At 63.0% G+C, this 24,720-nt stretch overlaps 4 protein-coding genes across 8 annotated transcripts; 2 read left to right on the top strand and 2 right to left on the bottom strand.

Annotated features, from left to right (window-relative positions):
* Positions 1–825: 825 nt before the first annotated feature.
* Positions 826–8,246, bottom strand: YKT6 (YKT6 v-SNARE homolog). Of its 2 annotated transcripts, none has more exons than XM_074928504.1 (8): positions 8,156–8,246; positions 7,388–7,505; positions 4,534–4,616; positions 3,578–3,678; positions 2,945–3,049; positions 2,713–2,778; positions 1,672–1,773; positions 826–1,260 (listed from the first exon to the last, which is right to left on the bottom strand). In XM_074928504.1, the coding sequence occupies exons 2-8, from the start codon at positions 7,489–7,491 to the stop codon at positions 1,225–1,227; spliced, it is 597 nt and encodes a 198-aa protein (XP_074784605.1). In that variant the 5' UTR covers positions 7,492–7,505; positions 8,156–8,246; the 3' UTR covers positions 826–1,224. The 2 variants fall into 2 exon arrangements, with proteins under 2 accessions (XP_074784605.1, XP_074784604.1); XM_074928503.1 differs by having other exon boundaries at positions 7,388–7,508; positions 8,156–8,227.
* Positions 8,247–10,020: 1,774 nt separating this feature from the next.
* Positions 10,021–16,906, top strand: GCK (glucokinase). Of its 3 annotated transcripts, none has more exons than XM_074928405.1 (10): positions 10,021–10,146; positions 13,198–13,360; positions 13,503–13,657; positions 13,949–14,017; positions 14,108–14,203; positions 14,443–14,542; positions 15,422–15,605; positions 15,890–16,045; positions 16,412–16,645; positions 16,762–16,906. In XM_074928405.1, exons 1-10 carry the CDS (start codon positions 10,102–10,104, stop codon positions 16,904–16,906), a joined length of 1,347 nt encoding a protein of 448 aa, XP_074784506.1. In that variant the 5' UTR covers positions 10,021–10,101. The 3 variants fall into 3 exon arrangements, with proteins under 3 accessions (XP_074784506.1, XP_074784505.1, XP_074784507.1); XM_074928404.1 differs by having other exon boundaries at positions 13,898–14,017; XM_074928406.1 differs by lacking the exons at positions 10,021–10,146; positions 13,198–13,360; positions 13,503–13,657; positions 13,949–14,017 and having other exon boundaries at positions 14,169–14,203; positions 14,443–14,519.
* Positions 16,907–19,386: 2,480 nt separating this feature from the next.
* MYL7 (myosin light chain 7) lies at positions 19,387–21,612 on the top strand. The gene is made up of 5 exons (XM_074928343.1): positions 19,387–19,422; positions 20,181–20,271; positions 20,724–20,822; positions 20,919–21,085; positions 21,385–21,612. The coding sequence occupies exons 1-5, from the start codon at positions 19,387–19,389 to the stop codon at positions 21,610–21,612; spliced, it is 621 nt and encodes a 206-aa protein (XP_074784444.1).
* Positions 21,613–21,853: 241 nt separating this feature from the next.
* On the bottom strand, positions 21,854–24,680 carry GNLY (granulysin). Of its 2 annotated transcripts, XM_074928569.1 has the most exons (5): positions 23,881–24,680; positions 23,198–23,322; positions 22,933–23,088; positions 22,666–22,838; positions 21,854–21,954 (listed from the first exon to the last, which is right to left on the bottom strand). In XM_074928569.1, the coding sequence occupies exons 1-4, from the start codon at positions 23,918–23,920 to the stop codon at positions 22,671–22,673; spliced, it is 489 nt and encodes a 162-aa protein (XP_074784670.1). In that variant the 5' UTR covers positions 23,921–24,680; the 3' UTR covers positions 21,854–21,954; positions 22,666–22,670. The 2 variants fall into 2 exon arrangements, with proteins under 2 accessions (XP_074784670.1, XP_074784669.1); XM_074928568.1 differs by having other exon boundaries at positions 21,871–22,838.
* Positions 24,681–24,720: the final 40 nt, after the last annotated feature.

The following is a 24,720-nucleotide window of genomic DNA, read 5'->3' as shown; positions in this document are numbered from 1 at the left end:
CCCCACCTCTCAACCCCTTCGTCTTTTCTTTCTGAGCCTTGTAAGTGTAAAAGATGACTCTGATTTCGTTTTTGTCTCGGGAAAACTGCAAATAAATTATGAGGAAAAACAACTGACCAAAGCCAAAAAAAAAAAAAAAAATAGCGGAGGGAGGTGGTTGAGTGAATCTGCACCCACCCAGGTGCCCATGGGGATGCCCAGTGGGGGTGCCCAGTCCCACCACTGGCCCAATCCCTCCCAGGAAGCCACAAAGAGTCAGAGCCGGGCTACAACCGCCAAAGACAACTTTATCCCTGTGGCGGGGGCACAGAGGCAACACCAATCACTGTTACAACCTCAAGCGAAAGCTTTTGCCCTTCCCAAGGAGGAAGAGGCGGGGGGGGGGGGGCTACTGGGCACACCCCCCCCCCCCACCCCCCAGACAGGATCAGGGGGGGAGGGAGGGGTGTCTCCAAGCTGCAGGGAACCCCCCACCCCGGCTCCCCCCTCCCCACAGGGACGTGAGCACTGGGGCTGGTTTCTCAGCGCTGCCCCCCCTTCCTTCACCCCAGGCTGGCAGCTGGTAAATGGGGCAGGGGGGGGCGTTAGACACAGCCCCACACAGCACAATGGAGGGCAGCCAGGAGGGGCTGGGGGCTGCACAAGCCCCCGCCCGTCAGCCCCAGCTTGGATCCTTCCCACATCTCCCCCAGAGGCAAATAAACCCCCTTCCCCAGGGCGGGGGGACAGAGGCCACAGCAGCCAGTTCACTGGCGACAACCCCCCACCAGAGAAAGCGCCTCTTCTTCCCTTCCCCCCATCCCTCCCCACCCCCCCAGGCTTACTCTTAGGACACAAATACGTAAAAGCCCCCCCCAGCTCCTCTCTCCCACCTCCCCCGGGACGCTGAGGCGCTGGCTAGTGTTAACAGGTGTGAAGGCAGAGGGGGGGGCACACAGCTGAGCGGCCCGTGGTCCAAACCACCCTCGGGAAAAACGAGGGCAGGGGGTCTCCCGTGCTCCCCCCACCCCACAGGTGCCAGCCCAAGGCCAGCCTGGGCCCCCCCTCGAGATGAAAATCAAGTCACAGAAGCCCAGGGTGCCGAGGCCGTCCAGCCCCAGGCCCTGCAGCGCAGCCCAGGCCCGGGAAGCCCCCCCGGGCTGCTTCTTTCTGTCCGGGGCGCAGTCGAGGGCCGAAGGGGGTTGAAGGCCTGGTGGTCCGGAGCAGGAGACCCCGGGCTACGCGTCACATGATTTCACAGCAGGAATTCTGCTTTCGGGCCTGGGAAGAGAAGAAAAAACAGCAGTGAGGCTCACTGCAGCTCCCCGCGGGGGGCCCAGGGAGACAGCACAACCCTCCTGGCTCGCCACGAAGGCAAATGCCGAAGGCTCACGGCCCAGATCTGACCCTCTCAGCCCCCAGCCTGTGCCAAGAACCAGCACAGCCAGGATATGCAACACCCTCCTCCAGCCACAGGGCAACGAATGGCCCGAGCAAGGGGCTGGGGAGTTCCACAGCCTGGCTTGGGGCAACCAACCTCCCTCGAGCTCCCCCCAGGCAAGAAGCGGCTGTGCCAGCAGTGGGTGATCCCTGCCCAGCCTCCACATCCTCCGCCCTGGGGGCTTGTTCTGCCCCTCCCCAGGCTCCTCAGGGAGGGGGTGACCCCACCCCAGGATGAGAAGGTACACTCACAGTTTTGTAGAAGGCTTTGGACTGCGCCCCGAGCACCTCCGATTTGGAGACCAAGTCGTCCAGCTTCTCCCCTCGCTCCAGCAGTGACTCCATGGTGTTGTGCTGCCAAAAAAACCCAACACTGACCCACCGTGCTGGCAGCCTGGGTCCTCAAGCCCCCAAGCAGAAGATGAAGGTGCCCCGCGTCCCATGGCCACCCAGGGAGTAAGCCCAGCCCCGGTAAAGATGGGAAGGTCACAGTGACTGGGAGAAGAGCCCCCAGTGAAGGAAGCAGCACACGCAGGTCATCTGAAGCAGAAGACAAATGAGGATGTGACACTACGCAGGGAAGGGACCAGGGCTTGTGGGAGGGAAGTGAAAGGGGTCAGTGCCCACAGGATCATCTGGGTTGGAAAAGCCCCTGAAGCTCCTCCAGCCCAACCATGACCCTCCCCCTGACCGTTCCCAACTCCCCCAGATCCCTCAGCGCTGGCTCAGCCCGACTCTTCAACCCCTCCAGGGATCCCGGGGACTCCCCCCTGCCCTGGGCAGCCCATTCCAACGCCCAACAGCCCCTTCTGCACAGAAATCCTTCCTCAGAGCCAGCCTGACCCTGCCCTGGGCAGCTTGAGGCCATTCCCTCGGGGCCTGGCGCTGGGGCCTTGGCTCCAGAGACTCATCCCCCCTCTCTGCCCCCTCCTGGCAGGGAGTTGCAGAGGGCCAGGAGGTCTCCCCTCAGCCTCCTCTTCTCCAGACTGAACCCCCCCCAGTTCCCCCAGCCGCTCCCCAGCAGACCTGTGCTCCAGACCCTGCCCCAGCTCCGTTGCCCTTCTCTGGCCACGCTCGAGTCCTTCAATGGCCTTTTTGGGGTGAGGGGCCCAAAACTGAACCCAGTAGCACTGGGCCAGCCCAGGGGGAAGGGAAGGGGAGAGGAAGCTCCTGCAGCACTAGAATAGTAGGGAACAGAGAAGGTGGGACAGCCCCATCACCTTGGGGCCACCCTGCAGACCAGCCCTGAACAGTTGTTACAGCCAGAGCATCCCAGCCCGGCGTCCTCCTCACCAGGATGATTTTGGTCTCGTCCAGCTCTGCCTGCACTCTGGTCATGGGGTCGGCATCGCGGGGGTTCTTGGAGAGAAACAACATGGCATCGGCACCATGGCCGCAGGGATGTTGGCAGCCCTGCAGCACCAGTGGCCCAGCACACACTGGGGCGTCACCCATGCTTCCACCCCCCATGCTGGGGGCCATGGGGAGCGTTTCCCAGCCTCCCCGCAGCACCGAGGGGCCGTACCTGGTATTTACTGAGGTACCCGTCCAAGGCCGCGTAGCTGATTGTCGCTGGGGAGCCCGAAGGCCAGTCTATCTTGCTGACCTGTCTGGAGAATTCATCCAGCACCTGCGACACAAGGAAGCTGGCAGTTACTGCCTGTGGGGCTGCGGCTAGCAGAAGGGATTTTCTCCTTAAAAAAAAGATTTTTCTCCTCCTCCTTGTTCCCTTTTGAATGAACCGAGGGAAAAGAAACCAACTTCCTTGGCGAATGACCAACAGAGTGCCCATGCCAGGTAGGGGTGGCTGTCCCTGACTGTCCCCAACGCACCACACCCTGCCAGGGCACTCACACACAACCACAAGTTTTTGGCAACACTGGGAGCGCAGCCACACTCAAGTTTTCCCACATAAACCCCAAGGCAGACAGGGAGGATGGGGGGTGTCTGTCAGGCCAGTGCCTGGGCTGGCAGCAGAGCAGAGCTGGGAATAAGTCCTAAGCGGGCAAAGCCAAGCCACTGCATGACTTGGAAGTCTTTGGACTGGCCAGTTCCTGCTCAGCTCAGCACAATGTCCCCCAGCTAACAAGCAGGAGGGTCATTTCCTCGTCGCAGCATGAGCAGGAGGTGTGGAGGAGCTCCCAGCCCATGCACTCACCTTGTCCAGCAAGGTGAAGCAAACCCGCTGTGGATACTCGTTATCTGCGATCACCACTCCAGCCAGCCCGTCGTTCCGCACGTACACGTGACAGAGGTACTCTGGGCAAAGAACTCATGTCAGAGAGGCAGCGGGAAGGTCCCCAGCCTCCCCCAGCAGCCACTGCCTCCCACCTGGCCCTGGCAGCTCTTCCACAAGCCACAGATCACAGGGGCAGGTTTTATCCAGTGACTGCATTTCACATGATTTCATCAGGAGAGTAGGACGGGCTTGAGGGAGGATCAAAATCACACCCAAATCGTACCTGAGCAGGCTACTGCAGCCTGGCCATGTGGCATAGGACACAACGCTAACTTTCCAGGGCAGCAGGTACTGCCAGAGTTAAAAACCTGAGGGGGAAGCGCTCAGTCTGATTTTAATAAATAACAACTTGTCACTAGCCTGGAACATCATTAAAGAGGCCACAGCAACCAACTCCAGGCCACACCCTGCACGTCTCAGTGTTCCAGAGGCACGTGGAGCTGGGCGGGGAGGCTGGTGACGAGGCCAGAGATCGGGGTACAGAGCCCAGACTCACCCAGCAGAGCTCAAGGGAGGGGGGAAGGAGGCTGAGCCAGCACAGCTGCCCCTCGGGGGACCGCAGCTGCCATGTGGGCTGGGGATGGGACTAATCAGGAAAGCTGAGCGGCGGTGGGCATGCAGCCCAGCAGCTCCAAGCATCCCGAGGACGGCAAGGAGGAGAGTTACAAAGCTCAAAGGCAGCAGCTGGCTGTCAGGCAGGTCCCTGCTCTGCCCATAGCCTCTCTGACAGGGCAGGCTGGGCGCTCGCCCAGCTCAGCCACCTCACGCCTTCAGTGCTCGCCTGGGCGCTGTTTCAAGGTCTTGTTTTTTATCACAAACGGACAAGGAACGAAGCACGTGCAGCTGTGCGTGCTGACCCCGGGTTATCCTCTTACCTTGCTCCTTGACGGAGGCTCTGCTGCCCAGCCCCGAGCGCTCCACGATCAGCTGGCTCGTGAAGGTCATGAATTCCTGCACGCTGCGAACACAGAGCGTTGGCGCCTGAGTCAGCGAGGGGACCCGAGAGCTACAGGGTGCTGGCGTGGTGACCCTGGGGGTGATCAGCTGTCCCACAGGTCCTTGGCATTTTGGGTGCACTGAAACCCTTCCCCACACCCCCCCTCCCAACACGTTTAGGTTGTGGGGATGTGGCTGAGCCATGCATTTTCCTCAGGGGAGAGGCTGGACCCTGCAGTGAACATCGAAATACCTCCAGCTTCACCGGGGCCCAGGGAAGCACCCACATCCCTCTGGCTGTGGCCAGGGACTTGTGTCCACGGGCTGAACTTGCCTTTCAGCAGAAAGTAAAACACCAGTGAACCACACATCTGCCCAGCTAACACCTGGCTCTGGCCCCTTCTCCCACCGGAGCTCTGATCCCATACTTGGGGCCCTGACCCAAATCCCACGCAAGGCACCAGCAACCTGCAAACACACCTCAGCTACCTACCGCTCTGAGTCAAGATTAATGAACATCCTTAAGCCAGACTCACTCTAAGTCTGGAAAACATTCCTGAGCCCAGACTCGAATCTTGCCAAACAGGCTTCTTGCGTCAACCCTCCTCTTCACCCCACAGTAAAAGAGGCCAAAAAAATCACAAGGAAGCACAAAATAAGTGTTCCCAGAGTACACCAGGAATAACAAATGTGAGGACACAAATTCCCCACTTCAGCTGGGAAGTCCCAGGAAGGGAAACCTCAGAGTACAGAACACAGTCAGCTCAAGCACCCCTCAACACCAACAGCTCCCACTTAGGAGCTTCACGTGATGTGGCACCAACTAAACACCAACGGACACTGGAACAGCAAAGGCCACAGTTTCCTCGCTGCCTTCCACCGCTGGAAGCAACTCCAGAGCAGGGATTTGCCTTTCACAGTTTACATATTCCTTAGGGGGTTTTTTGCATTTCTCCCAGCCCGGACACCACGCGATCAGACGCTGGCTCCACCGAGACTCTGAACCGTCAGGTTTCCAGGCGCTGCAGAGAAAGAACCGGCCCAAATATTTCTTAACATCCAGCTTCAGCAGAAACAGAGGATCAACACATTCCTCCTGCTCTGGGGATCTGCTGGCAGCCGCAGCCATCACAATTCCACAGTATTCCAGGAGGAATCAGCCACCAAAGACCTCACCCCCTCACGCCATGTTTCTGACCCTCCCAAATTATTCGGCAAAGGTTGGGCAGCAGACACCCCACGCTGGCACGGCCACCCCATCCCCGTCCCCCTGCCCAGCAGGTTTTCCCAGCTCCCAGGAACCACAACTGCATTTATCCCAGATTTATCCCCAAACTCAACTCTTTGGTAACTCCACAGCCTCAAAAAAATGCACACGCAGCATTTTTAACCCAAATTTAAGTGAATCGCACCTTAAACATCACACCTAGGCTGTGCCCTCACAGGCACCAGCAGCCCCTCCGAGCACGACGAGAGAAACAGCTCAGCAAATGATTAACCACCAGAGAAAAAGCTGAGAGACTAATGAGCACAGACACCCCCTCACCCTCCACAAACAGCATCGCTGTTCCCAAAAAACCAAGGCTTTTTTTAAGCAAAGAAACCGCCTGCTGCCAGGGAAGCGGCTCTTTCGGCCATAGACGATGGCAAAACCATACAGGGAATTTTCTCAGGAGCTGGAAAACCCAGAGCTGCAACTACGAAGCAATTTGGGCTTTTCAGAGATTACTTCACCCGCCACAATCCATCTTCAAGCGCGTGCGTTGGCAGCACTGGCACAGCTCCTTTATCCCTCTCGCTTATTTGGCTAAGAAAGTATTTTTGAAGACAATCTTACTTTAGCATTTTCCCTTTATCACTGGAATTTTAGAACCAAATGTGCTCGAGGCTCCATAAAATCTTGGCAGGGATGGGGGATGGAAAATTTAAGTCCTGTCGGTATTTCCTAAAGCTTTTATCATCTGGAGCTGGGGGCTGGGAAACGATCTGTTTTGCAATAGGCACCTGCTTTATTTTACAGTTTTCAGAGGCTTTTGGGAGCTCCCCTCAGCTGCAAGCTCAAGGGCAGCTGCTGAGAGAGCTCCGTGATCTTTCTGTGTGCAGAGTGGGCAGCAGGACACTCTGGAGCCCGGATCGGCGTTGAGAGCTGAACTAGCTCACCTGAAGCTGTTACAATAACCCGAGCAGAGGTTCGTGGGCTTGGAAAACTCTTAAGATGAGACCAAACACATAAATAAAGAGATAGCGAAGGTGTCAAGCGAGATCTGTCAGTCTGACATGAAGACAAGCCTCCCTCCACGCGCCTCTCACACCCCAGGAGCCGCCATGGCTACAGGGTTTAGGCACTTGCTGGAGGGAGAGCGGCTGACCCAAGCACTCGGGGTGTTTCCCTGCACCCAGATTTTATTGCTTGGCTACGATGGATGATTTACCAAGTCAAACCTGACCTCCTGGGCTGGTCCTGGCATCGGCTCTTAGGGAAAATGAGTTTTTCCCTGTTCCTGAGGCTGAAAGATCGCTTAAAGTGGATCTTGCAGCACTGAGCCGTGTGTGCAGGATCACAGCTCCCCAAAGGAGCATCTCTGGTGGGTTCATCCCTTAGGAGAAGCCTGTTACTACTGCCACCGCACCCCTGGCGACACAGGAGCAGAACAACGGAGAAAACCCTCCAAAAGCTTCTGCTCCCTCTCCCCAAGGTCCTGCTCGGGCCATGTGCCAGCCCTGCAGCACACAGGGGAGATTACCTCCCTCCCTCCAGCCTCCCTCAGGGCATCTGGCACTCCAGGCACCCACCTGGCTCTCTGGAAGAAGTTGAAGGTGGACACGTCATAAGCAGCTTTCAGTAAATGCACTTTGGGGTCGCCTTTATAAAGGACACTTAGGCTGTAGAGCCTCATTGTGGCGTCTTCTGCTGCTGGACAGAGGAAGGAGAAGCAGGAGGTGAGGTGGGGGCCAGGCTGCCACCAGGCTCAGAGCCCAGGCAGCTGGTGGGCTCCCCCTGCACGGCTGGGCCTTTCACCGGGCCTTGCCAGGACTCTCCTCCCACCCCTGCCTCACCCAAACCCTTCCTCCGTCCTTTGAGCACCAGCCCGAGGCACCCTGCGCTCACCCACCTGCCCGACCTGACACCCCACCCCTCGTCTCCCCTGGCCTAGCCAGCCTGACCCCTCAGCCAGGATGGCCCCAGCAATAAGCCCCCACCCTGGCCTAGTCGCGCCCTGCCCTCAACTAGCCCAGACCCTCCCAGTATAAACCCATCCCCGGTACAACCCAGCTAAGCCAGCCCTCGCCCCCGATACAACCCAGTCGCCCCCAGTACAACCCAGTCCCCCCCAGTACAACCCAGCTAAGCCAGCCCTCGCCCCCAGTACAACCCAGTCCCCCCCAGTACAACCCGGCCTCCTCCCCTCCGGCATAACCCAGCCAACCCATCCCGCCCCGCCCCAGCTGGCGCAGCTCCGACCCCCGCCCGGTAAAACCCAGCTCAGCACCCCAATCCCCGCCCTCCCGTGGCTAAAGCGGCCCCTCCCGGTCCAACCCCCCCGGCCCGGCCCGCGGTACCAGCCGCTCCGGAACTGGCTGTGAGGAGGCGGTGGCCGAAAGGGGAAACGAGCCCGACCCGGAAGCAGAACCGCGGCGGCCGGAAGTGACACCGGCCCCGGGCCACTGCCACGGGGCCTCGCCCGCGCTGCGCATGCGCCGAACTCACCACGCCCCCCTCGGCCTCTTGACCAATAAGCGCGTGTCTCTCTCTCTCCGGCCTCTCCCACAGCCGCTCTCGCCCCGCCTCCGAGCTGGGCGGCCAGTCAGCGCCGTCCTGGCGTGATGGGGCGGGGCTTTCCCGCAGGACCTCCAGCGGGGGGGATCTATCCCAGCGTCCTTTGCGGGGGGTACACGAAGGGGGTGGGGCTGTCCGTGGGGAGTCCCGTGGGCGCCGTCAGCGGGGGGAGGGAGGGTAGGGGCCCCCCTGTGGGGTGGTTCCCCCCCGTGGGGTGGTTCCCCCCATGGCGTGGGGACCCTCCACGAGGCGGGGGTCCCTCTGCGGGCCTGGCATCTCCCACAGCCCGGGGTGGGCCCCTCCCTGGGGCTGCCTGTCCCCGGGGCTTCGGGGACCCACCTGTGGGTTGGGGACCCCTCCGTGGGGCTGTCCTCTTCCCCATAGGGCGGGGGCCCACTTAGGGGGTGCGGATGCCTGGGGACCCCTCTGTGGGGTGGGGATCCCTCTCTAGGGCCAGCTCCCCCACGGGGTGGTCACCCAGGGGTCCCTCAGCCCTCCCCTGCCCCCCGGGTGCCCCCACAGCGCAGGGCCATGGGTGGGGTGGGAATGAGGTGCTGTGGTGTGACCCGCCAGGCCCTGCCGTGACACCCCCAAGCCCTCTGCCTTCCCAGAGACACCTTGCTCCCCCTTGGGGGTGCCATCCCACCCCCAGCACCCATCCCAGCTTCCTGGGCACCCTTCCTTCTCCCTCCCCAGCTCCGGGTCTCAGGGAATGCTGCCACGGACCAACCCCGGGAGGTTTTGGGGTCTGCTGGTGGCTGGGAGCATCCTCTTGCCCGTTGGGACCCCCACAAGCAGCTGGTGTTTCCCCAGGTGTCCCCCCACACTTGGCTGACAGCACCAATCTGGGGATAAGGGGGCATTGCCATGTCCCCAGCCCCCAAATCCAGCAGCTTTCCTCAGTCCGCCGCGGCACCCGGCATCAGTCCTGGCATCCCCAGAGCTTTTCCCATCCTGGGGGCACGGAGCACTTCCCAGTCACTCTCGGCCCCTTGCTGGGGTGGCCGTAACCTTTGTCATCAAGCCACCGGCTCCTGCGGCCCGGCGCGGTCTCCATGGGAGCGTGCCGGGTTGCTAAGCCGTCTGGTGGAGTGCTTGCCACCGCCGCCAGCACATCGAGCCGTTGATATGACAACTGGAGTGGGGACACGGGTGGCCCGGGGCGTGGTGCTTCGCATGACAGGGCCAGCGGCCCCCCGTGGGGAGGGGTCCTGGCCGAGCCTCACCGTCACGCTGGGACTTCCCCACTGGTTGTAGAAACCCACCGGTGTGGACTCGTGGCCCCTTGCTGTGCTGAGAACCCATCTGGCACGCCGGTAAATAAATTTACCGGTGAAAGGAAGCGAGTGGGGAGAGCGTGACCCGCGTCCCCCCGGCGTGAAGGGCTGTGGCCCCGAGATGTGGGGTGAGAGGGCTGAGCCCACCGGGGCACTGGGCCCCTCTCCCTGCCCCTCCGCTTGAGGATCTGGAGGCCGGGGGGGAAGATCAGGACCCCCCCTCAGCGGGTGCTGGAGAGGAGGCGGCCGCTGCTGGGCGTCGGATGAGATAAAGCGGCGAAAGTGGAGCATCCCCCGGCGGAGCGAGGGACGGAGCAGCCCAGCGCCGACCAGACAACTGCCAGGACGGGGAAGGGGGCTCGCTCCCCGGGCCAGGCACCGCGGCAGGGTGCCCAGGGGTTTGGGGGGGGACGGCTCGGCCCGCAACCCACCCCGCCCCGACGGCTGCCCCCATGCTGGATCACCGAGCCAGGATGGAGAGCGGCAGGAAGGAGAAGGTGAGGCTGCTGCCAGGGCAATCCTGGGGCAGGGGGCAGGGGGGGCTGGCGGGGAGACGGGGTTAGGGGACATGGCAGGTGCAGGGAGTGGTGTGGATCCTCCCTGGGCTGCTGGCCCCCCCAGCCAGGTGCTGTGGGCATCTCTTGCCAGGCCAGGTCCCTGCTGGGGACGGAGGTATCCAGGAGGGAAGGACAGCTGGTCGGAAGGACTCTGGCTCTGAGGGGCAAAGCCAGGCAGCCTGGAATCAGCCCTGACGTCCCCAGGGGGGTCCCTGTCCCTGAGATCACCCCAAAGCGCCCTCCGGGGAGGGGACCCAGTGCGTCAGCCAGGCCTCTGCATTTTGGTGCACTGGGTCTTGGCCCGGCACAGGCCATGGCCCCGTGCCCACGCCAGCGAGGACTTGGGACAGAGCCAGGAGCGTCTGTGGGACCACGCTGCCGGGCTGGGGTGCTCCCACTGTCTGGGCATCGCTCTTGGCATCTTGCTGCCAGCCAAGCGACTGCTGTCCCTGGGATGAGATGAAGCCCATCACCTCCTTGGGCTGGTTGACCACCAAGGAACCCAGGAGGATGGCACCCGGCTCACCCCTGGCCAAACACTGGCTGGGAGCTGCTGCTTCTGTCTCTTCTCCTGGATGGATTGAGCTCACAGGGCCACAGGCAAGGACAGCAAGATGCTTCCCCACTCCAGGCTGGGACATCCAGGGGGACACTGAAGGGACATGGCACGTGCTGGGGGCAGGAGTGCATGGCTGGCGGAGTCCGACATCACCAGCCACTGCAGGATCCAGCTGCGTGGTTTCCAGATTTGTCCCATTTGAAAGATGTGTCAGAGCAAACAGTTTCCTTGGGAAGCCGAGAGCCAGTTTCGGTTGTATGGGAAGAGTTGAATCCCACCGAGGAAGAGCCAAACCTGTCATTTTGGAGGCGAGAGAAGGGATGAATTGGGGCACGTGGCACCTGAGATGGAAAAACTGTTGGAGAAATAAAACTCAGCCCCCCTGCTGTCATCCTCGGGTGCCAGCCCCAGGGCTGGGGACCCTCCAGCCATGGGAAATTTGGCATTTGTGTGCTGAGCGGAGCTGCAGGATGGCTTCCACATCATGGAGCGCCGAATGCCTTCAGCCGCCGGCTCTGGCAAGATGGCCAAATCCAGCCCTGTGCTTTTCCAGGCAGGATTTTTCCGAGCCTGCCCAGGCTGAACCCCCTCAGGGTCATGGCAAACCTCGCCACAGTGCTACCTTGGGCTGCCCCAGCCCCTTTCTGGGGTGGCCAGTGGCACAGTGATGTCCCCCGGCATTGTGGTGTCCCCCCGTGCTGCAGCTGGGGCTTCGTGACACCTCGGGGACTCGGTGTTAATGGAGTCCCCGGGCTTTGGCACCCAGGTGGGCCGGGGAGGGAGGCTGGAGAGATGCCGTGGTGCCAGGATCCACCTCAGGCTGTGGGTGGTGGCTGAGGCCACCCAGACACGAGGGCTCTGAGGGGCAGAAGCTTTTGGGACAAGGAGATATTTGGGGTGAGCCCCCGCTCTGGGGGAATCTGGAGGCTGAGGGCTGGCGTTCAGGGCCGGGGGGTTTAGCAGGATGCACTGTGGGGGTCAGGCCGAGGCAGCAGGTTCTCTCCCAATGCTGGGATGCTCCAAATCACATCCCAAAGGCTTTTACAGAGCCCCCCACCCTGAAATGCATCTGGAAACTGCAGCAGCCTTGAGGAAAACATCCGTCTGTCGGTGAAAGTGCAAGCAGGAGCATTTTAAGCTTGCCCGGATCCCAGTGACTAATGAGCCCTCTAATGCTGCCGGCTACATCTGGCCGAGCAGTGAGCGCTCGCTCTCCCCCCAGCTCCATCTGACAGCCCGGGGCTGCCTGCCCCCAATTACGTGCCGTGGCTAATGGAGGCTGTGCCGGCGGCGGAGCCCGGGGTTGCTACGTAAAGGGTAAATACAGGTCCTGCCTGCCAGGCGCTTTCCTCGAGTGGGCCCTGCGATTCTCCCTGGTAGCAAGGCAAGGGAGCATTTCCCGATAATACTTTTTATATCCTGCCCGTGGTTCTGGCTGCCCACCCGCCTGCTTGCCTGCCCTCGGCCCTCTGTGCGCACCAAGTTTGATGGGTGGAAAATGGGGGATGCAGGGAGAGCAAATCCTGTGAGGAGGCAGTGAAGGAGCTGGGAGTGTTCAGTGTGAGGAGGAGGAGGCTGAGGGGAGCCCTCATCCCTCTCTGCAGCTCCTGAGAGGACATTGCAGAGAGGCTGGGGCTGGGCTCTGCTCCCAGGGGATCAGGGACAGGACAAGAGGGAACGGCTGGAAACTGCCACAGGGGAGGGTCAGGCTGGGCAGGAGGAGAAAATGTTTCCCAGCAAGAGTGGTCCGAGAGTGGAACAGGCTGCCCAGGGAGGGGGGAGTCCCCATCCCTGGGGGGGTTTCAGGGCCATTGGGATGAGCTGTGGGGGGATGTGGGGTAGGGGAGAACTTTGTAGAGTCGGGCTGAGGGTTGGACTCGATGATCCCAAGGGGCTTTTCCAACCTGGGCGATTCTGGGATTCTGTCAGAAGGATGCTGCCAGCTCGCAGGGGACCAAGGAGGATGCCAGCATCCTCGTTGCAGACACAGAGGGGTCCCACCTCCTCGGTGGGAACTGCCAAGCCCCTAAATGGCATCGCTGAAGCACTCCTTGCTGGGAAAGACCCTGGGATTTGGCAGGATGGGATGTCCCAGGTCCAAGCCCTGCTGGAATGGCGCCGGCTTCAATGCAACGGGCTGAGCTTGTGGAAAAGCAACGAGCTGAAAGCAGTGGCGTGGGGACTCTGGTGTGGAGCATGGATTCTCACAGGCAGCACCAGGAGAGAGTTTGGGGCCAACAGCAGCTTGTGCTAGTCCTGCGGATTCACCTGCATGTCACCAGCTCTGGATAGCAGAGAGATGGGATAAGGGATTTCAAGGTGATGGGGAAAACCAGGTCCAGGGGAAGAAAAATTTAGATTATTTATTGTGATTCAGGCCACCCATGCCCCATATCCCCTGTCCTGAGCTGATGCTTCCCATCCCACCACAGGTGGAGCGAATCCTGTCGGAGTTTCGGCTGAAGGAAGAGGACCTGAAGAAGGTGATGTACAGGATGCAAAAAGAGATGGACCGAGGGCTAAAGCTGGAGACGCACGAGGAAGCCTCCGTCAAAATGCTGCCCACCTACGTCCGCTCCACACCTGAGGGCTCAGGTACGGCACTGCCAGGCTGGGCAGGATCACTCCTGCCCCTTTGCCGTGTCACCTTTTTCCCGGACCTTGCTGAGCTTGGTGTGGGAGGCCAAGACCCCCCCCCGAGCCCATCACCTTGTGTCCCTCCTCCCTGGCTTTGCAGAGGTTGGAGATTTCCTGTCGCTGGACCTCGGTGGCACCAATTTCCGCGTGATGCTGGTGAAAGTGGGCGAGGGGGAGGAAGGGCAGTGGAAGGTGAAGACGAAGCACCAGATGTACTCCATCCCGGAGGATGCCATGACGGGGACAGCCGAGATGGTGAGCTGGGCTCACATCCTGTCCCCTCCTGCACAGTCCTTGTCACCAGGCAGGGGCAGGCGGTGCCACACTTTGGTGGGGACGCTGGTGGGCACATCCCTCATCCTTCCAGCTGGCAGAAGCCAGGGGTGGTGGGGAGGTGGCCACGCTCGGGGGACCCATGGTGGGGACAGTGGCCAGCTGTGGGCAGTGGGAGGATGGGGATGACCCCCAGCAAAGGCTGAACCTCCTCTCTTCCAGCTCTTTGACTACATCTCCGAGTGCATCTCTGATTTCCTGGACAAGCACCAGATGAAGCACAAAAAGCTGCCCCTGGGCTTCACCTTCTCCTTCCCCGTGCGGCACGAGGACATCGACAAGGTGAGGGGGTGGCCAGGCAGGACGAGTACCTGAGGGTCCCCATGACACAGCTACACCCACAGCCCCATTACGGTCTTCCCCTTGCTCCAGGGCATCCTCCTGAATTGGACCAAGGGCTTCAAGGCCTCTGGTGCAGAAGGGAACAACGTGGTTGGGCTGCTGAGAGACGCCATCAAACGGCGAGGGGTGAGACAATCGTATGGTTCATGCCGGTACCGCGGTGGGGGGGAGCCCAGCCCCCCCAGCTGTCCCCGTGACGGGGCCGCTGGAGCCCGGTGTGTCCCTGGGAAGGGTCGTTCCACACCTGTGCATGACACATCCCTGCATCCTCATCCTTGGGGACCCTCCCCCTGCCCCAGACCCGCCCGTTGCTGCACAGCCCCAGACCCCTGGTGAGACCCTGATGGTCCCTCTCCCCTCCCCAGGACTTCGAGATGGACGTGGTGGCGATGGTGAACGACACGGTGGCCACGATGATCTCCTGCTACTACGAAGATCACCGGTGCGAGGTTGGGATGATTGTGGGTAAGACGGGACACGCCGCAGGCCGGGGGGGGGACACCATTCCCACAGCCCCACTCACACTCCCCTGCTGCGAGCAGGGGCTTGACCTTTTTGGGGGGACACTCTGAGGATGAAGGGGGGTGGCAGCAGTACCCTGCTGAGGCCTCCTGAGGTTGGGCCACTGGATGGCATCAGCTGGTTGCCCAGGACGGTGGTGGGGGCACCTTCAGGGTGGAAAGGGGGTGGTCACCGTAATGGATCTGGTCACCCAAGGGACACCCTCTCCCCACGCTGCTGGTGGCATCAGTTTGGGTGGGGGCCCACTGAGGGTCGCCAGCGCTGGCCGTGCTGGGGAGCCTGGGAGGTGGGGATGGATTTGAAACCCTCAGGCTCCTTTGCATGTCCCCCCCTCGCAGGGGAGCAGCCCCCCACCACCCCCCAGCCCCACGCTATCTTTAGTGCCATCAACCACGCGGCCATCTGGGCTCTGCACAGCGGCTGCCGGCGGCCCCGGGCCTGGGTAAACACCCGCTGCTGTTTATCAGCTCCTGCGGCGGCCGCAGCGGCCACAGCCCCGAGGACCCCTGGGGACCCCAGCGGGGGCTGCAGGGCAGGAGCAGGGGGGAGCAGCAGGGCTGAGTTTCCCCGTTCACATCGGGGTTGGGGGGTGCAGATCCCAGTGCAGCCCCCCTCAGGCCGCGGCGCCAGCTGCCCCCCACCCCCCGGAGCCACTGAGGACAGGAGGAACACGGATGTCAGTGGGTCAACGTCCCTCGTCCCATCCCCACACCAGGGTGTCCTACATCAGGGTGCCTATGTCCCATCACCCTACGCCAGCCTGCTCTGACTGTCCCATATCGGGGTCCCTTGTCCCATCACCTCACCGGTTCCCGCTGGCAGGGACGGGCTGCAACGCCTGCTACATGGAAGAGATGCAGAACGTGGAGCTGGTGGAGGGCGACGAGGGGCGGATGTGCGTCAACACAGAGTGGGGGGCCTTCGGCGCCTCGGGGGAGCTGGACGAGTTCCTCCTGGAGTACGACCGCGTGGTGGACGAGACCTCACTTAACCCCGGTCAGCAACTGTAAGGAATAGGACAGAGCCAGTTCCTCTGGGTGTCCCCCCCCCTGTCCCCAGCTGCATCCCCTCCACCCACCCTTCTCCTTCCCCCTGCCCACCCGTGCCACGCTGGGCTCAGCTGAGGCTGGAGCAACTCATCACAGGTACTCCCAAAGTGGGGGGGGCCTGCGCAGGACGCATCCAGCAAGGGAGGGGGGAAGGAAAGAGGGGGTGCTGCAGGACGTGGCCCCCCTGCCCCAGGTCCCGGCCCTGATGGCTGCCCCCTCGCTTGTGTGTCCCACCCCCCAGCTATGAGAAGATCATCGGGGGGAAGTACATGGGGGAGATCGTCCGGCTGGTGCTGCTGAAGCTGGTGGACGAGAACCTGCTCTTCAACGGGGAGGCCTCCGAGAAGCTCAAGACCCGCGGGACCTTCGAGACTCGCTTCATGTCACAGATCGAGAGGTATGGGGCTGGCAGGGCCTCGGGGTGGGGGGGAGGCACCCCCAAACCAGCCCCCTGTGCTGCTCCGCACTGGTATCTTCCATCTTGTCACCCCACAGCAGTGCAGGTGCATTGGGGTGTCTATATTGTCACCCCACACCAGGCTGTCCCACATGGGGGTCCCTTGTCCTGTCACACCACGCCAACGTGCTCTGACTGTCCCATATTGGGGTGCCTTGTTCTGACACCCCACACCAGCCTGCTCTGACTGTCCCATATCAGGGTCCCCTGTCCCGTTCCCCCATGCCAGCCCTCTACAACTGTCCCCCACAGGGTCCCCGTGTTTCCCCATCCCCTGGCTGACACACCTCTTTCTCCCCATCCCAGTGACTCCGACGACCGCAAGCAGATCTACAACATCCTGACGGCCTTCGAGCTGCTGCCCTCGGGGACAGACTGTGACATCGTGCGGATGGTCTGCGAGAGCGTCTCCACTCGGGCTGCCCAGATGTGCTCGGCCGGGCTGGCCGGTGTCATCAACCGCATGCGGGAAAGCCGGAGCCAGGAGACCCTCAAAATCACCGTGGGGGTTGATGGCTCCGTCTACAAACTCCATCCCAGGTGAGGATCCCTGGGAGCCTTCCACCTACCCGCACCCCCTTCCTCCTCCTCCTCTCGCATCCCCCCAAGACTTGATTCTGGTTTTTGTTTTTTACTTTTTTTCCCCTGTCCGGCAGCTTCAAGGATCGCTTCCACGCCACGGTTCGGCAGCTGACACCCGGCTGCGACATCACCTTCATCCAGTCGGAGGAAGGCAGCGGACGCGGGGCCGCGCTCATCTCGGCCGTCGCTTGCAAAATGGCCTGCATGATGGGGCAGTGAGAGAGGACTCGGGGGGGAGGATGAGGAGGATGAAGGCGGGGGGGTGGGAGGACGGTGGTCCTGTGAGGAGCTCTGCGAGGAGCAGAGATGGACGCGGGAAGGGATTTGCCGCCGGCAGAGGCGGCTCCTGGCTCCCCAATAAACGGGGTTTGCATGGACTTCTCCTCTGGGGCCACCTGAGCGAGAGCTCCTTGTCTACTGCCCCCCCAATATGGGGCTGCTCCACACATGTGGGGTGTACTTGGGGGTCAGGGGAGAAGGGGAGGGCCAGGCCAGTGAGCCCCGGGGGTGCAGAGACTGACTGGGGTACACCGGAGTGGTACCAGATGTGGCGGGTCACCAATTTTTGGGGAAACCCTCCAGCCTCGTCCTTGCAAGGGGGACACCAGCCTCCCCCTCCCAGCGCTGCCCCTTCCAAAAGGGCTAAATCCTGACCTCACCACCTGCAGCACCCCAAAACCCAGCGGGTCCCAGCCCACCCCACACAGGAGGGCACACAGATGAACCCCCCCGGGGGGCTGTTTCATGCTCTGAAATGCCACATCTCTGTCCCAAGCAGCCAAAAATAGTGGGTGTCCCCCCCATCTCCACTGACACCCGGGGGGGCCCAGCCTGGCTTGTGTCCAGCACAACCCAGTGGTGTCGGCACCAGTGTCAAGTTTGGCCCGAACATCCACTCGCATCCACCGCCCAATTTAGCTTGGGGTGATAACAGGGCGGGGCGGAGGGGGAGTAAAATCTGGGGTGCCCTGGGGAGCCTCAGCCCAGGGCTGCAGTGGGAATGGTGAGTGTGGCTGGGGACCCCCCCCCAAGGGGTCAGGATGGGGCCACCCCTGAGTGTTGGGATCCCTCAGGGGGTCTGGGGTGTTTCTGGGTGTTGGGGTCCCTCTTGGGGGTGTGGGGACACGCCAGGGATTTGGATCCCCCTAAAGGTTTGGGGCACCCCAGGGTGTCAGTGTCCCTGCAGGGATCTGGGGCACCCCAGGGTGTGGGGGTTCCCCAGAGGGTGTGGGAGCACACCCAGATGTTGGGGTCCTCCTGCTACACCCCAGGGTGTTGGGATTCCCTGGAGGGTCTGGGGTCACCCCCGGGTGTTGGGGTCCTCTGGTGGTCTGGTGGCACTGCAGGATGTTGGGGGACACCCTGGGGGTCTGGGGCACCCCACTGTGTCAGGGTCCCCTTGGGGGTCTGGGGACACCCCAAGGTGTTGAGGTCCTCCTGAGGCACCACAGGGTGTGTGGGGTCTCTCTGGTGTGGGTCTAGGGGTACCCCAGGGTATTGGGGTCCTCCTGGGGCACCCACGGCATGTGGGGGTTACTCAAAGATATTGGGGTCCCCTGGAGGGTCTGAGGCATTCCAGGGTGTTGGGTCCCCCTGGAAGTTGGGGCATCCAAGGGTGTTGGGGTCCCTCTGAGAGTCTGGTGGTACCCCGGGGTGTTGGGGTCCTTCTGAGGCTCTGGGGCACCCCAGGTGTTGGTGTGTGGGAGCACCCCAGGGAGCTGATGTCCTCCTGGCGCACCCCAAGGTGTTGGGGTCCCTTTGGGGGTCTCGGGGCACCCCAGGGTCTGGGACCCACTCAGGCTGTTGGAGTCAGGCTAGAGCCACCTGGGGGTGTGGGGTGACCCCATGGTATGGGCCACCTTGGGGGTCTGGGGACACCCTTGGGCATCTGAGGCCACCACATGGGTCAGGGCCACCCCAAAGTGTCTGGGGCCACCCTGGGACATGGGGCACCCCAGGATCTAGGGATATCTCAGGGTGCTGGGATCACCCCAGGGTCCCAGGGCCACCCTTGGTCATCTGGGGCCACCACAGGGTGTGGGGTCACCCGGGGGGTTTGGGGCTACTGTGAGGTTTGGGGGTCACCCCGAAGTGCAGGGTGACCCCAGGTGGGGGGCTGGGCTGCATGGCGGGGGGTAGCCCTGGGGTCTGGGTCACCCGGAGGGACGGGGCCGCCCCAGCGGTGATGCCCCTGAAGCCCCCAGCCCCGCAGGTGACACCCGGCAGCACCACGATCCCCCCAGCTCGTTGGAGGAGGGGAAGGGGATCCCCTGACTCTGATTGGCTGTCTGGGATGAGGGAGGGCTGTGCTCTGATTGGCTGCAGCCAGCAGCCAGCAGGATTCCCTGTGTTCTGATTGGCTGTGACCAACAGCAACAGCAGTGTTCCCTGTGCTCATTGGCTGGGGCCAAAAATAGATTTCTTGTGCTCTGATTGGCTGCAGGCCTCAGCCAGTGGGATTCCCTGTGTTCTGATTGGTTGCCACCCAAAAGACATCCTTGAGCTTTGATTGGTGACAGCATTCAGCTAGGAGGATTCTCTCTGTTCTGATTGGCCAGGGCCAAAGAAAAGGGCTTCCCTGTGCTCTGATTGGCTGAGGCTGAACCAAGGCTCCCGCTCGCCCCGGTCAGTCCCTCAGGCCGGGCACGCGGCAGGACGGGGCCAGGCGGGCCCAGCGCGGCTCCTCCGACCTCTTCTCCATGTTCGAGGAGGCGCAGATCCAGGAGTTCAAGGAGGTAGCAGGCGGGGGAAGCTGCGGGGGGGCGTTGCAGCTCAAACCCCCCCTCGACTTCCTGTGAGGGACCCCAGGTGTTGGTCACCAGCCGGCTGAACAGGAGCCAGCAGTGTGCCCAGGTGGCCAAGAAGGCCAGTGGCATCCTGGCTTGTACCAGCCCTGGCGTGGCCAGCAGGGACAGGGAAGGGATCTGAGCCCTGTGCTCGGCACTGGGGAGGCCGCCCCTCGATTCCTGGGTTCAGTTCTGGGCCCCTCACCCCAAAAGGCCATTGAATGACTCGAGCGTGGCCAGAGAAGGGCAACGGAGCTGGGGCAGGGTCTGGAGCACAGGTCTGCTGGGGAGCGGCTGGGGGAACTGGGGGGTTCAGTCTGGAGAAGAGGAGGCTGAGGGGAGACCTCCTGGCCCTCTGCAACTCCCTGCCAGGAGGGGGCAGAGAGGGGGGATGAGTCTCTGGAGCCAAGGCCCCAGCGCCAGGCCCCGAGGGAATGGCCTCAAGCTGCCCAGGGCAGGGTCAGGCTGGCTCTGAGGAAGGATTTCTGTGCAGAAGGGGCTGTTGGGCGTTGGAATGGGCTGCCCAGGGCAGGGGGGAGTCCCCGGGATCCCTGGGGGGGTTGAAGAGTCGGGCTGAGCCAGCGCTGAGGGATCTGGGGGAGTTGGGAACGGTCAGGGGGAGGGTCGTGGTTGGGCTGGAGGAGCTTCAGGGGCTTTTCCAACCCAGAGGATTCTGGGATTTCCCCCCCCCGCCTGCTCTGCTCCAGGCCTTCACCTGCATCGACCAGAACCGGGATGGGATTATCACTGAGGAGGACCTGAAGGACACCTGCGTGCTGCTGAATCAGCAGGCGCCACGTGGGGACGGGAGGGGGACAGTGGTGGCACTGAATTGGGGTGGTGACGATGCCAGCAAGGGGTCACAGTGCCAGTGTTAAGTGGGGTGACAGTGATGATGCCAAACAGGGGACAGCAGTGATGCCACGTGGGGGACAGTGACAGTGCCAACCTGGGGACAGCACTGGTGATCCCCAGCACAGGGTGGTGCCAGCACCAAGGGTTGGGAGAGTGACAGTGCCAGTGCCAAGCAGGTGACAGGGCCAGCACCCAGCATGGGGACAGATGTGGTGCCAAAGAAGGGGGAAGCAATGGCACCATGTGAGGGGACAGTGACAGCCAGGGCCACGCGGGTGTGTTTTATCTCCTGAGGGACACATCCCAGCACTCCAGCACACTCCCCTCCCCCGGCCACGCTGTCCCCTGTGCCCGCTGCCACGTGGCCTTGTCACCGTGTGTGTCCCCCACCCCAGAGAAAACAAACGTGAGCGATGAGGAGCTGGGGGAGATGCTGAAGGAGGGGAAGGGGCCCATGAACCTCTTCCTGACACTCTTTGGCCAGAAGCTGAACGGTGAGTGACACCGGGTGTCCCCCCAACACCCCCCCCCCGGCACTGGCCTGAAGGAGTCCATCCTCAACGCCTTCAGGCTCTTTCCGGCACCATCAGCAAGGACGAGTGAGTGGGGGGGGGCAGCAGGGACCCTGGGGACACCCGGCCAGATCCTGCGTCCCCCGGGATGGGGACAGGAGCCGATCCCGTGCTCCGCCGGGCCCTCGTCCCGCAGGTTTAGGCGGCTCCTCCTGGCCCAGGCGCAGAAGTTCTCCCTGGGGCAGGTGAGCCACTGCCCTGGTTGTCACCATCACCGTCAGGGTCCCCCGCACCCATCCTGTCCCCACGGGGGGGCCAACAGGACCCTTGGGGGAAGGGGGTGTCCAGGACACCCAGCTCTGCCCACCTGTGAGGAGAAGGACACAGCCGCCCCCCCTCCCAGACTTCTCTGTGTCCCCCAAAAACCCTGTCCCCAAGGTACCTGTGTGCCCGTCCCCGTGATCCTGGCCCCCGCTCCCCCCGCCTCTCCGATCCCATGTGCCTCACAGGGACTCTGTCCCCCAGATTGCCACGTGTCCCCCAGATTGCCACGTGTCTCCCGCCACCCCCCACCTGGACCTCATCCCCCAAGGTCCCCCTGTGCCTCCCCAAGGTGACACCCCCCCGCAGGGACCCGTCCCAACCCCCCCGGGGCGTGTGTGGGCCCCCAGCAGGTGGAGCAGCGGTTGGCAATGACACCATCAATGTCTTGGGGGACACTGACTACAAGTCCCTGTGCTACATCGTCACCCACAGGAACAAGGAGGACTGAGGGGACAGCGGGGGGTCCCCAACCCCCCCAAACTGCCTGCTCTGGCCGAATAAACCACCAAACGGGGGGTTCTCATCCGTCTGTCTGTCTGCAGCTTCCTCCCTTCTGCCTGGGCTTTTCGCCCCCCGCCAGCTCCAGGTGTCCCCGTGGAGCTGGTGTGTCCCCAACACAAGGGACAGCCCCTCCCCCCCACCCCCCAACCAAATCAGGGGCTCTCGGGGGACCCCCGGGAGACGTGGAGGCTCGGTGTGAGCTGTTTTATTGCGGGGATAGGGGGATCCGGGGGGGCCAGTGGGACTGGGAGGGGGTTGGGGTTCAGGGGGCAGCACTTGGGGCTCAGCCCTGCGGAGACAAGGAAGGAGCAGTTAGTTGGGGGCCACTGTCACCCTGTCACCCCAACTCAAGTGCCAGCAAAAGTGGCAACTCTGACCTTCTCCCACCTCTCCAGGGTGTATTTTGGGGTCCCTTGTCTCACCCCCACCCTGCAGATGTGCAGGGCAGGCACAGGACCCCTAAGTGCCCTCCCACCCCCAGAGCAGGCGTGGGGTGAGGGGTGCAGGATACGGGGTGAGGGAACAAGATGTGGGGTGTGGGATGTGGGGTGAAGTGTGCAGGATCAGGATGTGGGGTGTGGTGTGCAGGATGGGGGGTGCAGGGTGCAGGATGGGGGTGCAGGGTGCGGGATCAGATTGTGGGGTGAGGGATGTGGGGTGTTGGATGGAGGATGCAGGGTGAGGGATACAGGGTGTGGGATCAAAATGTGGGGTGCAGGATGGGGTGTGCGTGGTGGGGGGTGCAGAATGTGGGGTGCGGGATGGGAGTGCAGGGTGGAGGGTGCGGGATGGGGGTGTGGGATGTGGGGTGCAGGATGGGGGTGCAGGATGAAGGGTCTGGGATTGGGGATGCAGGATGGAGGGTGCATGATTAGGGGTGCAGGATGTGGGGTGTGGGATCGGGGGTGCAGGATGGGAGGTTGCAGGATGGGGGGTGTGGGATGGGGTTGTGGGATAGGGGGTGCGGGATGGGGGTGCAGGGGGGGCTGGGGGTGCTGACTGGGCTCAGGCCTTGCAGAAGCCGATGGCCGCGCAGGTGTCCTGGGGCTGGTCGCCGTTCTGCAGCGCCTCGCTGAGCTGCTCCCGGAATTTCCTCAGCAGCACTTTGCAGAGGCGGCTCAGGCGCTTGCCCACGGCCCGGCAGGCCTTGCCCAGCGCTGCCTCCACCGCTGCCTGCCAAGGACCAGCCCGGCAGCATCAGCAGGGCTGCCCATGGGGCACCGGCCCCCCGCCCCGCTCCGCCGAGCCCCCCCAGGCACCCCCTCACCTCATCGGGGTCTTCGCCCGCCATCGCCTTTATCTGCTCCAGGATTTTGGTGCACAAGCGGCACTTCTTCCCCTTGCCCGGCGCTGCCGCGTCCCCTTCAGCCATGTCCCATTCAGCCACGTCCCCTTCAGCCACATCTCCTCTGGCCACATGCCACTGCAGGGGGGGACAACACGGACTCTCAGGGCTGGGCTGAGCCCCCCCAGCCTGGCCCCAAGGCAGGTTGGGGGTATCGAGGCCAGGGGGCGGTGGGGCTGGGGCTCACCGGGCCCAGGCTATCCCAGAACTGGCGGCAGTCCTGCTCCCTGTGGCACTGGATGGCAGTGGCCATGTCCCGGCACCAGGACATGGGGCCACCCTGGCAGGGCTCGGGGACAGTGGCCTGTGCCGCTGGGCAGGGGAGGGGACAGTGAGCACAGCCACGGGAGCGTGTTCCCGTCACTGAGGTCCCTGTGTGTCCCCACACAGAGCTTGGCCCCACCAGCCCCGGACCCTGCTCAGCCCCCGTCCCTGCCATCCTCCCTGCCTGTCCCCATGTCCCTCCGTCCCCCCTATCCCTGGGGCCACGTCCCCATGAAGACTCATCCCTGCCATCCCCCCTGCCTGTCCCCATGTCCCCCTGTCCCCACCATCCCCAGATCCCCACACATACCCTGCCCCTGCCACCCCCAGGTGCCTATCTCCACAAGAACCATGTCCCCATCCTCCCCAGGTCCCCATAATCCCTCCTGCCCGACCCCATGTCCCCCCGTCCCTCCTATACCCGGGGACATGTCCCCTTGAAGATGCTATCCCTGCCATCCCCAGGTCCTCACACAGACCCCATCCCTCTGTCCCCTGGCACCATCCCCATCCCCTCTGTCCTCATGTGTCACCCTCCCCTCCACCCTGGGGTGCCCATCTCCCCACCATCCTCTCCTCCCCCAAAACACGAGGGAGCCCCGTTACCTCCCACTGCCACCAGCACCAAGAGGAAGGTGGCAGCCATGGCGGGTCCAGTCTAGAGAGTGACAGCGGGTGACAACCAGCATGTCCCCCCTTGACGGCTTTTATAGTCCTGCACGTGGGCTGTGGGGACGGCCGCACCACTCAGCGCCGCCGAAACCCAAAAACCCCTAAAAATGGAGAGACACCGGCCGCCAACCCCCTTCCTCCCTCACACCTCCGCCCCGCGGCAGGAAGGGGAGACGGGGGAGGGCTGGCTCTAGCCCCGGGGCCCCCCCAACCCCCCCCACCCCGAGCCCCCGTGAGCCTCAGCCGTGGGAGTGGGGGTGCTGCCGGTGGCCCCAAACCCCCGGCCCGTTCGGGGCTGTGTGTGGGGACCCCTCGAGGGGCGGCCCAGGAGCCCCAAAGCGCGGGGGGTGGGGGGTCCTGGGGGCCCGTCCCAGTGTCCCCCCGTCCCCTCCTGGGCTCTGTGGAGCCCCGGGGGGCCCGTCCCGGTGTCTCCGGTCCCCCCACGAGCAATGTGGGGTCCCAGGGGTCGGTCCCGGTGTGTCGCCCCACGAGGGTCGGTCCCGGTGTCCCCTGTCCCCCCAGGGGCTCCGTGGGGTCCCGGGGGTCCGTCCTGGTGCCCCCCGTCCCCTCGTGGGCCCAGTGTTTCCCCCGCCGGGGGTCGGTCCCGGTGTCCGCCCCCATCCCCTCCCGGGTTCTGTGGGGTCCCGGTGGGTCCCGGTCCCCGCCGTCCCTCCGCGGTTCCCTCCCCCGTTTCCACAGTAACGGCCTCGCGGCGCCACGGCCGCCGCCATCAGCGGTTGCCACAGCGACCCGCCGCCTTGACGTCACTTCCGC

This window comes from Athene noctua, chromosome 28 (assembly GCF_965140245.1).
Source record: "Athene noctua chromosome 28, bAthNoc1.hap1.1, whole genome shotgun sequence".
Classification (NCBI taxonomy): Eukaryota; Metazoa; Chordata; class Aves; order Strigiformes; family Strigidae; genus Athene; species Athene noctua.
The sequence above is the reverse complement of the archived record's forward strand: the minus strand, read 5'-3'. Positions and strand labels throughout refer to the sequence as shown.

Coding starts and splice junctions, on each gene's coding strand:
- GCK (XM_074928404.1), top strand. CDS start 10,102: ATGCTGGATCACCGAGCCAGGATGGAGAGCGGCAGGAAGGAGAAG. Junction 13,361..13,502: donor CTCCACACCTGAGGGCTCAG/GTACGGCACTGC, acceptor CTGGCTTTGCAG/AGGTTGGAGATTTCCTGTCG. Junction 14,204..14,442: donor ACGCCATCAAACGGCGAGGG/GTGAGACAATCG, acceptor TCCCCTCCCCAG/GACTTCGAGATGGACGTGGT.
- YKT6 (XM_074928504.1), bottom strand. CDS start 7,491: ATGAGGCTCTACAGCCTAAGTGTCCTTTATAAAGGCGACCCCAAAGTG. Junction 3,679..4,533: donor AGCCTCCGTCAAGGAGCAAG/GTAAGAGGATAA, acceptor TTCTTTGCCCAG/AGTACCTCTGTCACGTGTAC. Junction 2,779..2,944: donor GGTACCTCAGTAAATACCAG/GTACGGCCCCTC, acceptor TTTCTCTCCAAG/AACCCCCGCGATGCCGACCC.
- GNLY (XM_074928569.1), bottom strand. CDS start 23,920: ATGGCTGCCACCTTCCTCTTGGTGCTGGTGGCAGTGGGAG. Junction 23,323..23,880: donor GGTGCTGGTGGCAGTGGGAG/GTAACGGGGCTC, acceptor TCCCCTGCCCAG/CGGCACAGGCCACTGTCCCC. Junction 23,089..23,197: donor TCTGGGATAGCCTGGGCCCG/GTGAGCCCCAGC, acceptor CCCCCCCTGCAG/TGGCATGTGGCCAGAGGAGA.
- MYL7 (XM_074928343.1), top strand. CDS start 19,387: ATGTTCGAGGAGGCGCAGATCCAGGAGTTCAAGGAG. Junction 20,272..20,723: donor GCTGAATCAGCAGGCGCCAC/GTGGGGACGGGA, acceptor CCCCCACCCCAG/AGAAAACAAACGTGAGCGAT. Junction 20,823..20,918: donor CTTTGGCCAGAAGCTGAACG/GTGAGTGACACC, acceptor CGGCACCATCAG/CAAGGACGAGTGAGTGGGGG.